General features: G+C 41.9%; 1 protein-coding gene across 1 annotated transcript in view; it reads right to left on the bottom strand.

Moving 5' to 3' along the window:
• LOC124275557 (U5 small nuclear ribonucleoprotein 200 kDa helicase-like) overlaps positions 1-14,775 on the bottom strand; it is a 62,575-nt gene continuing 47,800 nt past the window's right edge. Inside the window, 11 exon segments of the mRNA XM_046711138.1 lie at positions 1-1,494; positions 1,754-1,835; positions 3,824-3,984; positions 6,518-6,694; positions 7,659-7,802; positions 8,037-8,158; positions 12,002-12,089; positions 12,634-12,710; positions 12,990-13,137; positions 13,909-13,985; positions 14,596-14,669. Coding sequence (XP_046567094.1) covers positions 1,249-1,494; positions 1,754-1,835; positions 3,824-3,984; positions 6,518-6,694; positions 7,659-7,802; positions 8,037-8,158; positions 12,002-12,089; positions 12,634-12,710; positions 12,990-13,137; positions 13,909-13,985; positions 14,596-14,669 — 1,396 coding nt within the window. The 3' untranslated portion in view covers positions 1-1,248.

Genomic DNA, 14,775 nt, shown 5'->3' on the forward strand with positions numbered 1-14,775 from the left:
TTTGGGAAACATGGAGGCACCACCCACAAAGGACAGGCAACATGTCCTCATGACATCCATTAGGAAACATGGAGGCACTTCCCACAAAGGACAGGCAGCATGTCATCATGACATCCCATGTGAAACATAGAGGCACCACCAACAAAGGACAGGCAACATGTCCTCATGACATCCTTTGGGAAACATGGAGGCACCACCCACCAAGGGCAGGCAGCATGTCCTCATGACATCCTTTGGGAAACATGGATGCACCACCCACCAAGGACAGGCAACATGTCCTCATGACATTCCACAACTATTTCCTCCATTGCAGAAACTAGCTAAAAAGCAGTCATGAATGATGCGTTCTACAATATGAATACAGTGAAAATTCAAATGTTTCTTCATTTCTATACACATTTATACAAATCCCAAACATGATAATGATGAAACAAGATGACACATGTACTAATATGAATATGGTATATGTATGTTTACTGTTTTCATGATTAAAAAAAAGTTATTCCCCTTGGACATTTTCCAAACAGAATAAAGATTACTGATTCGCATGTACAATGTGATAAACAAAACCTTTAGCTTCAAACACAGCATGTCTTATTCAAAACTGACATAAAAATCCAGTGAATTTGGTCATTCTTATTTTCTCTTGATTAAACTTGACAGATAATCCTTCTGTTGTTCCCATTGCCCTATATCTCTATAATGATTCCATAGTCTATTCTTTAAACATTTACCCTGTACAATTCCCAAGTCCAATATTTTCTCAAAACAAACCCACAGAGATCTTTTTAATCCCATTATTTCCCTGTATGCTCCTGATCAATCTTATCTAAATTTCCTAACCACTTTCATGGTCTTCACTGATCTAATCACAGTTTCCTAACCATTTTGAGTCTCTTGAATAATGTGATCGTAGTTCTTTAACCACTCTTACTGTCTTCAATGATCTAATCACAGAATCCTAATCATTTTGAGTCTCTTCAATAATGTGATCGTAGTTCTTTAACCACTCTTACTGTCTTCAATGATCTAATCACAGAATCCTAATCATTTTGAGTCTCTTCAATAATGTGATAGTAGTTCTTTAACCACTTTCATGGTCTTCACTGATCTAATCACAGAATCCTAACCATTTTGAGTCTCTTCAATAATGTGATCGTAGTTCTTTAACCACTCTTACTGTCTTCAATGATCTAATCACAGAATCCTAATCATTTTGAGTCTCTTCAATAATGTGATAGTAGTTTCTTAATCACTGTCGCTGTCTTCACTGCCACTGACTCCCTCCCGGACGGAGATGTTGAACTTGTACTCCTGGTCACAGCCCATGTAGGCATCACTCATGAAGAAGATCACGTAGTTGTAGTGGCCAACAGAGGGCGCCACAAAATCCAGCTTGACCTTGGCCTTCTGTTGCAGGGTCAGGCGCTTGATGGATAGGAGGGAGTTGTTTTTCGGGTCACCAATGACTACCCACCATCCCTCTTCACGTTTCTTAGAAAAAATATTAATGCTTTTAAGTAAGTTTTCACGACTTTGTACCTTGGTCACTGAGTCAATATGTCAATATGAATCCATACTTCTGAAGTTTCTTCAGCTATATTCTTGTAAGTGTCTCCCTTTATTATCTGCACTATATATTATGTATTAAGTCATAAAATAACACATAGTTGTGGGGAATACCTGATTTAACATTCTCATTACATAACCATGCCCTTAAACAAGACAAGATGGACACCCTGGAAATATTTACCTGAGGAAAGAAAGGAGCGATGACGGGCCCGGACACTTCATCTTCTCTCTCAAGAGTCACAACTACATTCACAGTGGAACCACTGAAACAGACGGCATTGTCACATGTCACAACTACATTCACAGTGGAACCACTGAAACAGACGGCATTGTCACATGTCACAACTACATTTACAGTGGAACCACTGAAACAGACGGCATTGTCACATGTCACAACTACATTCACAGTGGAACCACTGAAACAGACGGCATTGTCACATGTCACAACTACATTCACAGTGGAACCACTGAAACAGTCGGCATTGTCACATGTCACAACTACATTCACAGTGGAACCACTGAAACAGACGGCATTGTCACATGTCACAACTACATTTACAGTGGAACCACTGAAACAGACGGCATTGTCACATGTCACAACTACATTCACAGTGGAACCACTGAAACAGACGGCATTGTCACATGTCACAGCTACATTTACAGTGGAACCACTGAAACAGACGGCATTGTCACATGTCACAACTACATTCACAGTGGAACCACTGAAACAGACGGCATTGTCACATGTCACAACTACATTCACAGTGGAACCACTGAGACAGACTGACTGACTGACAGAGTTTGTTTTTACGCAACAGAGTTTGTTTTTAGCTATATTCCAGGAACATCACAGCTGGGGACACCAGAAATGGGCTTCACACATTGTGCCCATGTGGGGATTTGAACCCGGGTCTTCGGCGTGACGAGCCAACGCTTTAACCATTAGGCTAACCCACCGCCCAACTGAGACAGACAGCATTGTCACATGGCACAAATACATTCACAATAAAACCACTCAGAGATGTCCTATCACAACTTTTCAATTTTGTATGTTTTTTAACATTGCACTCAGCAAAATTCCACTTCACTGTGATGGGATTTTCCTTTCAGCCTCTCTCAACATACATTTCAGCCTGGACCCTGTTCCACAAAGCGATTGTAACACTACAATAGTTGTAAATCACTACAATCCATATTGTAACTTTAACTTACAATCACTCCATCGTTCCTCAAAGCAATTGTAAATTACAATAGTTGTAAGTTCATCCCAGTGTTCAGACGAAGACTAGAAGATAACTACATTACACTTTGGCAGTCCAACTTGGAAAACACATCAAGTTATATATTAAAAATCGATGATGAGTTTTCCAAGTTGGACTGCCAAAGTGTAATGTAGTTATCTTCTAGTCTTCGTCTGAACACTGGGATGAACTCGCTAGTGGTAGGTAGAGTTGGGTTTAACCATATATACCCAAAACCGTTCTGTTCAAAAACAAAGGAGACAAAAATTTGGCCCTGAGAGGATATTTCGAGACCGTTGTCGTGTTCTTGATGTTTACAATGACGCTGAAATATTTTCAAGGTACAGAATGACGAGGGCTTCCATTCTGAAACTGGTAAACATGCTAGAACCTGGGTTATCCTCGGACACCCAGCGTTTACATGTACTATCCGTAGAAAGCAAGATTTTAATTACTTTGCGATATCTTGCTAACGGTCGATAATTTTTCATTTGCTTGAAAGGGGAAGCAACTCTCACCAACCGGAAGTAATGTAAACGCATTACTTCTAACATTCACGCAGAAGATCACAATTGTTATTTACGATCGAAAGAATTACAATCGCGATACTTACAATTCCCTTACAATAGCTTTGAGGAATGACAATAAATTGTTATTTAAGATAATTGTAAAGTTAATCGTAGGGCTAACAACTGATTGTAGCTACGATCACTTTGAGGAACGGGGCGCTGGAAATACTAAAATCCATGTCAGACCAGCCAGGGACTTTCAAGGTACAATGTAATGGTCCCTGAAAGCCCTCTCATTTAACACTGAACAAACAACAAGCTGGGCACCTAGTCCACCCAGGGCCCCGTTCCTCAAAGCGATCATAGCGCTAAGATGATCGTAACTCACATACTTTAACATAGACTTACGACTGTCATAGCACTACGATCGCTTTAAGGAACGGGTCCCCGGTCCCCACGGCTGAAAACCACACTACAGAATAAATGCAGGTTCTTTCTGACCTGTGGATCTGGTCCTTGTCCTGCACCTCATACGTCAGTTCGATGTTGGGGTAACGGTTGCAGAACCGCGCCACATCTGCCATCTCGGCCTCGCTCAGCTGCAGCAGCTGGTTCCGATCTTCATCCTCCATCTCCATCACATCAAAAATTGTTTCACTATTCTGAAAAAAAAACCAAAACACCACAAAGCATAAGTTCCCTGTCAGCATCAGACAACATAAGTCATCATCTAATACAACCCCACATTCTCCAGTGGTCACCAGTCCCCTGTCATCAGCTCATACAACCCCACATTCTCCAGTGGTCACCTGTCTCCTATCATCAGCTGATACAACCCCACATTCTCCAGTGGTCACCTGTCTCTTGTCATCATCTCATACAACCCCCCATTCTCCAGTGGTCACCTGTCCCCTGTCATCACCTCATACAACCCCACATTCTCCAGTGGTCACCTGTCCCCTGTCATCACCTCATACAACCCCACATTCTCCAGTGGTCACCTGTCTCCTGTCATCACCTCATACAACCCCACATTCTCCAGTGGTCACCTGTCTCCTGTCATCACCTCATACAACCCCACATTCTCCAGTGGTCACCTGTCCCCTGTTATCACCTCATACAACCCCACATTCTCCTGTGGTCACCTGTCCCCTGTCACCAGCTCATACAACCCCGCATTCTCCTGTGGTCACCTTTCTCCAGTGGTCACCTGTCTCCTGTCATCACCTCATACAACCCCACATTCTCCAGTGGTCACCTGTCCCCTGTCATCATCTCATACAACCCCACATTCTCCAGTGGTCACCTGTCCCCTGTTATCACCTCATACAACCCCACATTCTCCAGTGGTCACCTGTCCCCTGTCACCAGCTCATACAACCCCACATTCTCCAGTGGTCACCTGTCTCCTGTCATCACCTCATACAACCCCACATTCTCCAGTGGTCACCTGTCCCCTGTCATCACCTCATACAACCCCACATTTTCCAGTGGTCACCTGTCCCCTGTCATCACCTCATACAACCCCACATTCTCCAGTGGTCACCAGTCCCCTGTCATCAGCTCATACAACCCCACATTCTCCAGTGGTCACCTGTCTCCTATCATCAGCTGATACAACCCCACATTCTCCAGTGGTCACCTGTCTCCTGTCATCATCTCATACAACCCCCCATTCTCCAGTGGTCACCTGTCCCCTGTCATCACCTCATACAACCCCACATTCTCCAGTGGTCACCTGTCCCCTGTCATCACCTCATACAACCCCACATTCTCCAGTGGTCACCTGTCTCCTGTCATCACCTCATACAACCCCACATTCTCCAGTGGTCACCTGTCTCCTGTCATCACCTCATACAACCCCACATTCTCCAGTGGTCACCTGTCCCCTGTCATCAGCTCATACAACCCAACATTCTCCAGTGGTCACCTGTCTCCTGTCATCACCTCATATCACCTGTCTCCTGTCATCATCTCATACAACCCCTCATTCTCCAGTGGTCCCCTGTCCCCTGTCATCACCTCATACAACCCCTCATTCTCCAGTGGTCCCCTGTCCCCTGTCATCACCTCATACAACCCCACATTCTCCAGTGGTCACCTGTCTCCTGTCATCAGCTCATACAACCCCACATTCTCCAGTGGTCACCTGTCCCCTGTCACCAGCTCATACAACCCCACATTCTCCAGTGGTCACCTGTCTCCTGTCATCAGCTCATACAACCCCTCATTCTCCAGTGGTCCCCTGTCCCCTGTCATCACCTCATACAACCCCAGATTCTCCAGTGGTCACCTGTCCCCTGTCATCCCCTCATATCACCTGTCTCCTGTCATCATCTCATACAACCCCTCATTCTCCAGTGGTCCCCTGTCCCCTGTCATCACCTCATACAACCCCTCATTCTCCAGTGGTCCCCTGTCCCCTGTCATCACCTCATACAACCCCACATTCTCCAGTGGTCACCTGTCTCCTGTCATCAGCTCATACAACCCCACATTCTCCAGTGGTCACCTGTCCCCTGTCACCAGCTCATACAACCCCACATTCTCCAGTGGTCACCTGTCTCCTGTCATCAGCTCATACAACCCCACATTCTCCAGTGGTCACCTGTCTCCTGTCATCAGCTCATACAACCCCACATTCTCCGATTAGTGTTGGGAATCGGAAACCAAATCCACTATCGATTATTGGAGGACTTGAGGTGAACAATTATCGATTATAATCGAAATATATTTTTAATGTAATCACCAATCATAAGTGTTTTTCCCCAGTTTTTTTCTAATTAAAGTTTTTATTACTAATACTGTCATGCAATGAAATGCACACATGCAAGAAAGACACTGGAATTGTAATTAAACAATAAAGGAGGTTAAAATTTTACTATACGCATAGCTTTATGCTGCTGAGTGCATTTTTGTTTGTGAATATTCGACAAATTTAACGGTTAGTTTACTTTATTCAAGTGTGTTATACTAAAACAACAAAATTCCGATTAATCAAAAATATGTTTTTTACAATTGATAATCATTTTTAATCCCTTTCGATCGATTTTTTATTATTTTCAATCATCGGAACAGCACTATCTCCGATGGTGACCTTTCTCCAGTCATCAGCTCATACAACCCCACATTCTCCAGTGATGACCTGTCTCCAGCCATCAGCTCACACAGACATGTCTTCCCTTCCAATCTTACCTTCTCCTGACATCTCTTGATGATCTCCGGAGTGAAGTGTGGCAGTTGTTTGAGGTAGGAGTCCTTGCCCCACATGGCCTGAGTGACCATCTGTGCCAGCTCCATGGCTGCCAGCGCAGGACTCAGCCATCCGTTACTACTCAACACGTCCACACAGGCCTGGATCAAGCGTACAGCCTACAAGGAATCACACATTTATTGCTTCTGTACATGTACTTCCATAAATATAATAAGCCAACACTTTGTTCATGCTACCTCCTAGGCAAATGGTAACCTGTGAAGCAACACGGGAAATAAGATGCCTGTGTGAAGCACCACCAGCCCAATGTGAAGCACCACCGGGCCCAATGTGAAGCACCACCAGCCCGATGTGAAGCACCACCAGCCCGATGTGAAGAACCACCAGCCAAATGTCGAGGAACACAGGCCCAATGTCAAGCACCACCAGCCCAATGTGAAGCACCACTGACCCGATGTGAAGCGAAGTGATGCCACATGCCAAGTTATGTATGAAGTTCCATGTCAAGTTATATATATGCAACATTACATTACAATATTCTTATCGTAACTCACACTACATATTTCTGCCTTCTTCTTTTTGATCCTAGTGTGGAAACACTCCCAAGATGAAGTTTCCAGCTTCACAAAACACCTTACCCAAACATCCCATTCACTCTGTTCAAAGAGACTGACTGACTGACTGACTGACTGAGTTTGGTTTTAGGCCGCTTTTAGCAATATTCCAGCAACATTACGGCGGGGGGACACCAGAAATGGGCTTCACACATTGTGCCCATATGGGGATTCGAACCCGGGTCTTCGGCGAGACGAGCCAACGCTTTAACCATCAGGGTGCCCCACCGCCCCTGTTCAAAGAGAGGTGGCAGGTACAATATCAGGACACTATATAAATAGAAGGCCTAATGATGACTGTTATGACAACTTCTACCACAGCATGTGAAACAACAAGTGCAGCTACATGTAAAGCGACACGTGGAACAACATGTGAAGAAACGTTCAAAGCCACACATGAAACATGTGAAGTAACGTACAAAGTCACACATGAAACAACATGTGAAGCAATGTGCAGCGTATCGTCACACATGAAACAACATGTCAAGCAATGAGCAGCGTGTCGTACCTTGCTGAGGATGTCCTCCGTGTCGGACTGTAGTTCGGCCGAGAGCTGCATGCGAGACAGGTGAGCCTGAAGCAGCAGGTTGGTCTTCACGTGGGGGTCATTGAACTTGGGGTTTGTGGCCTTGTTGGGCAGGCGAGGAGCAAGCTGTATGGAAACATGTGAACATCTTACAGTTTCATTCATAGTACTGTGCTTGTTAACAACACATTATCAGTATCTACTCCCATCCACATTACAATTAACAGCTAGTCTCTCAACATTTATCATTATGATTTACAGAGTGTCATGTTCTCTGGTTAGTTAAGCTGAATGCTTGTGTTTTTTCATACAATTTTAATGAAACAAGATACACCCAAAGACAAAGTGAGAGAAACTTGCCTGTCTGAGGATGGCATCTTCACCATGCCGAATTGGAATGTTTTCATTTTCTGCAGCATTTGAGATAATCTCAATGAGACCCTTGATCTTAGTCTTGCTGTTTAGAGACATACTGAATAGTTCTGCAAACAACAAATCAAATATAATTCAGTTCAAATTCTATAATACCGACAGTCATGACACCAGATCCAAGTTTGGCAAAAGCCAACATATGAGAGTGATATAATCCTACTGCAACAATGAGACAGTGATGTGATACTACTGCAACAATGAGACAGTGGTGTAATACTACTGCAACAATGAGACAGTGATGTAATACTACTGCAACAATGAGACAGTGATGTAATACTACTGCAACAATGGGACAGTGATGTAATACTACTGCAACATTGGGACAGTGATATAATACTACTGCAACATTGGGACAGTGATATAATACTACTGCAACAATGAGACAGTGATGTAATACTACTGCAACAATGAGACAGTGATGTAATACTACTGCAACAATGAGAGTGATGTAATACTACTGCAACAATGGGACAGTGATGTAATACTACTGCAACAATGAGACAGTGATGTAATACTACTGCAACAATGAGAGAGCTGTGTAAGACTACTGCAACAATGAGACAGTGATGTGATACTACTGCAACAATGGGACAGTGATGTAATCCTACTGCAACAATGAGACAGTGATGTAATACTACTGCAACAATGAGAGAGCTGTGTAAGACTACTGCAACAATGAGACAGTGATGTAATACTACTGCAACAATGGGACAGTGATATAATACTACTGCAACAATGAGACAGTGATGTGATACTACTGCAACAATGAGACAGTGATGTAATCCTACTGCAACAATGAGACAGTGATGTAATACTACTGCAACAATGAGAGAGCTGTGTAAGACTACTGCAACAATGAGACAGTGATGTAATACTACTGCAACAATGGGACAGTGATATAATACTACTGCAACAATGGGACAGTGATATAATCCTACTGCAACATTGGGACAGTGATATAATCCTACTGCAACATTGGGACAGTGATGTAATCCTACTGCAACAATGAGACAGTGATGTAATACTACTGCAACATTGGGACAGTGATGTAATCCTACTGCAACAATGAGACAGTGATATAATCCTACTGCAACATTGGGACAGTGATGTAATCCTACTGCAACAATAAGACAGTGATGTAATACTACTGCAACAATGGGACAGTGATATAATACTACTGCAACAATGGGACAGTGATATAATCCTACTGCAACATTGGGACAGTGATATAATCCTACTGCAACATTGGGACAGTGATGTAATCCTACTGCAACAATGAGACAGTGATGTAATACTACTGCAACCATGGGACAGTGATGTAATCCTACTGCAACAATGAGACAGTGATATAATCCTACTGCAACATTGGGACAGTGATGTAATCCTACTGCAACAATAAGACAGTGATGTAATACTACTGCAACAATGAGACAGTGATGTGATACTACTGCAACAATGAGACAGTGATGTAATCCTACTGCAACAATGAGACAGTGATGTAATACTACTGCAACAATGGGACAGTGATATAATCCTACTGCAACAATGAAACAGTGATGTAATACTACTGCAACAATGAGACAGTGATGTAATACTACTGCAACAATGAGACAGTGATGTAATACTACTGCAACAATGAGACAGTGATGTAATACTACTGCAACAATGAGAGAGCTGTGTAAGACTACTGCAACAATGAGACAGTGATGTAATACTACTGCAACAATGGGACAGTGATATAATACTACTGCAACAATGGGACAGTGATATAATCCTACTGCAACATTGGGACAGTGATGTAATCCTACTGCAACAATAAGACAGTGATGTAATACTACTGCAACAATGGGACAGTGATATAATCCTACTGCAACAATGAGACAGTGATGTGATACTACTGCAACAATGAGACAGTGATGTAATCCTACTGCAACAATGAGACAGTGATGTAATACTACTGCAACAATGAGACAGTGATGTAATACTACTGCAACAATGAGACAGTGATGTAATACTACTGCAACAATGGGACAGTGATATAATACTACTGCAACAATGGGACAGTGATATAATCCTACTGCAACATTGGGACAGTGATGTAATCCTACTGCAACAATGAGACAGTGATGTTATACTACTGCAACAATGAGACAGTGATGTAAGAGTACTGCAACAATGGGACAGTGATATAATACTACTGCAACCATGGGACAGTGATATAATACTACTGCAACAATGGGACAGTGATATAATCCTACTGCAACAATGAGACAGTGATGTTATACTACTGCAACAATGAGACAGTGATGTAAGAGTACTGCAACAATGGGACAGTGATATAATACTACTGCAACCATGGGACAGTGATATAATACTACTGCAACAATGGGACAGTGATATAATACTACTGCAACCATGGGACAGTGATATAATACTACTGCAACAATGGGACAGTGATATAATCCTACTGCAACATTGGGACAGTGATATAATACTACTGCAACAATGAGACAGTGATGTGATACTACTGCAACAATGAAACAGTGATATAATACTACTGCAACAATGAGACAGTGATGTAATACTACTGCAACAATGAGACAGTGATGTAATACTACTGCAACAATGAGACAGTGATATAATACTACTGCAACAATGAGACAGTGATGTAATACTACTGCAACAATGAGACAGTGATGTAATACTAATGCAACAATGAGACAGTGATGTAATACTACTGCAACAATGAGACAGTGATGTGATACTACTGCAACAATGAGACAGTGATATAATCCTACTGCAACAATGAGACAGTGATGTAATACTACTGCAACAATGAGAGAGTGATATAATCCTACTGCAACAATGAGACAGTGATGTAATACTACTGCAACAATGGGACAGTGATGTAATACTACTGCAACAATGAGTCAGTGATATAATCCTACTGCAACAATGAGACAGTGATGTAATACTACTGCAACAATGAGACAGTGATGTAATCCTACTGCAACAATGAGACAGTGATGTAATACTACTGCAACAATGAGACAGTGATGTAATACTACTGCAACAATGAGACAGTGATATAATCCTACTGCAACAATGAGACAGTGATATAATACTACTGCAACAATGGGACAGTGATGTAATACTACTGCAACAATGGGACAGTGATGTAATACTACTGCAACAATGAGACAGTGATATAATCCTACTGCAACAATGAGACAGTGATGTAATCCTACTGCAACAATGAGACAGTGATATAATCCTACTGCAACAATGAGACAGTGATGTAATACTACTGCAACAATGAGACAGTGATGTAATACTACTGCAACAATGAGACAGTGATGTAATAGTACTGCAACAATGGGACAGTGATATAATACTACTGCAACATTGGGACAGTGATATAATACTACTGCAACAATGGGACAGTGATACAATCCTACTGCAACATTGGGACAGTGATATAATACTACTGCAACAATGAGACAGTGATGTAATACTACTGCAACAATGGGACAGTGATGTAATACTACTGCAACATTGGGACAGTGATATAATACTACTGCAACATTGGGACAGTGATGTAATACTATTGCAACAATGAGACAGTGATGTAATACTACTGCAACAATGAGACAGTGATGTAATACTACTGCAACAATGAAACAGTGATGTAATACTACTGCAACAATGAAACAGTGATATAATACTACTGCAACAATGAAACAGTGATATAATACTACTGCAGTAATACTACTGCAACAATGAGACAGTGATGTAATACTACTGCAACAATGAGAGAGCTGTGTAATACTACTGCAACAATGAGAGAGCTGTGTAAGACTACTACAATGGTTCACACATCTGTGTGACCTCACCTATGGTTGTGTAGTTGATGTAGTAGTATGCAGCGATCATGCCAAGATTGAGTGGTGCCACATCCATGTCATCCTCAACACTGATACACTGAAATATCAAAATCAGAATTTTAAGGGATTTACCACATCAATCATTTAAATATGTACTTGGCATGAAAACTAGTTTCTTATGTGTTGCTTATCCAGGTTAAAAAAATTTGTCTTCTGAAGAGGTTAGGTGAAATAGGGTTTAACGTCACACTTAAGAATATTTCACTCATATGACGACATGCATGCGTGTTTGTGTGGCTGCTTGTACTAGCCCAGACTTAAGCTGGTTCTATGGTGCTAGCTCAGTGAAGCATGAATACCCCACTCAGACACATTATACTGATTCTGAGCCGACCAGTCCTTGTTGTACCCATTAAAGCCGAGCACCAGGCAGGGACCAACAAGTACCATATTTTAACGTCTTTTGGTATGAAGAGGCCGGTGATTGAACACGCGGACGTCCTCTCTCCGGGTGGACGCTCTAACCACTGCACCATGGAGGCGGTCTCAATACTGAAGAATACACTGAAGGCAAATGGTCAACATTATAAAGAAAATAAAACACAAATATAATGTTTAAGGAAGTAAGATGATTGGCTTACCTTGGAGTGTTCAAGATTGTTGATTGTGTTTTCCACCAGCTCAGACAGGTGGTCTGACAAGTGACGATGAGACACACCTGCGGACACAGAAAACTGAGTGAAGAAAGTACACAAGCTAATGGTCCAGCACCAAGCTTTGACCACACTTCAAGGCCAAGTGTGCTTGTGATGCATGTGTGTGCTTGATGAAACTAAATCATTACATGTGTGCAAACTCTCAATCCAACAGTACTTACATTAGGGTTTACACATTACACAGAAGAGAATAGAAATTGGTCAAGCTTTTAACATCAACTTCAATCAAGATAGAATCACAAATCAAGGTAGACTATTCTGCCAAGGAAGCCCCTACTCACCCTGGAGGTTGTAGTAGTTTGGATTCTGGGTCATCCTCCGGTAGATGAACGTCCATGTCAGGTAGTCCACAGCATCCTGCTTGTTCTCTACAGTCTTTGTGACGATCTCTGCGTTGAAGTGGTCGTGAAGGCAGTGGTCCAAGTGACTCTGAGACAGATGGTAGCAGGCAGTGTGTAATTTGGTGTCTAACACCTAACAGTATGACATTCATATCATACTGAGGTGCTTCAAATTGATGGGTGGAATCAAAGAATATAGCTATGAGAAATCAGGGAAAATCTGGAAACCGTATCACGAACTACCTAATCGTGTCCCTCAGACAACTGACTCTCTCAGAGAGAGAGAGAGAGTAGACAGTCACCTGGCCTTCCAATACACAGCTACAACACTCTGGACAGCTGACAAAGCCATCCCAAAGCAGTTGGGGTAAGACCATGTTTAATGAAAAATGTGTTGCTACTCTTTGACAAAAGTGTAACCACAATCTTTCTGTGAGATTTCGCATGGCCTTGACCATGACCTCTTCAAAAGACTATGACAGGTCCATGCGGAGCAGTCCCTTATATCAACAGATATTCAAAAACAGCTTTGCCCCATTTTCAACAGAAAGTATGATACAACAATATAAATTCAAATGTGAATTAGATCTGATGTTGCAAGATCTGTCAACATACATGTTAAAAACAAATACCTATGAGTCTAATTGGAAACAGTTTCTATATTTTCTTTTTCTATCCCCTGAACTTTCCATATCTCCTTTTCATCACATGTGTGAAAACAATCCTGAAGGGTATTTCTAAATAATATTCTGAACATTTATAATCTTTGTGTTGTAGGCATTAGAATAAATTCAAACTGTCTCCAATTTCATCGGAATGTTGAAACAGAACTGGACAGAGTTTTAGCAGGGAAACTCACCTCCACAGGCAGCGGTTCATACAGGAACTTCTTGAAAAACTCCTTCTTTGAACTCTGGCACATGATTAGGGCCTTGCCTGCGATAGGAACATCATCTCAGTCATTTCACAATACTATCACATGTCGGCATAGACTGCACACATAATAGTCTCTCGATAATCATGGGGGTCTAACTCCTTCATTCACCTACATATTTAATGTGGTGTGGCCACGTTGCCTTGGCAAAGCTGTCTTTTGATGCAAAGCAAAGTAGTATTCAAGTACATTCCATGACATATCACAAAATCGACTTATCTGTTCATGATGATGTTAAGCCATAGCACAAAGAAGGATGTTATGAAAACTCACTGCAAAAAGTATTAATACAGACAGTCTACAAAACATATGTTTTGAAAATATATTTCTCTTCTTGAAATCCAGATTTGAATTTTCAACGTATCAGTCAGGTGGCCGGAGGAAGTGTGTTTCCATAGCAACAAGTCTGCTAGTAGAGATCCACTTTATTCCCAGGAAGGGAGTTTTCATGACCTCTCCCAACTCCCTGCCTCCCTGCTGTGCAGGCTTCAGTAAGTATGTAGGTATTTCCCTATTCTAACAAGAAGAGATATCTTGACTTGAGCTTTAAACTTTGCATTATGGAGGACAAAAGCCAGATATTTGCTATGACAAAGTTACACTATTTCTGACCTTCCTTGTCCGACAGGGGCCGGTTTGCCTTCCCCACCATCTGCAGCACATCTGTGATGGGGTAGTCTTCATACCTGCAGGTCACGGCAAATAGGTATTATGGTGGAAACCAGAAGCAAAGTACTTCCTATATATTTCTTAACACTTTTTTCAGGAAATAAAATGTTCCGCACAACCCTA

The sequence above is a fragment of the Haliotis rubra genome, unplaced genomic scaffold, assembly GCF_003918875.1.
Source record: "Haliotis rubra isolate DU_JTF1 unplaced genomic scaffold, ASM391887v1 Scf1049, whole genome shotgun sequence".
Lineage (NCBI taxonomy): Eukaryota > Metazoa > Mollusca > Gastropoda > Lepetellida > Haliotidae > Haliotis > Haliotis rubra.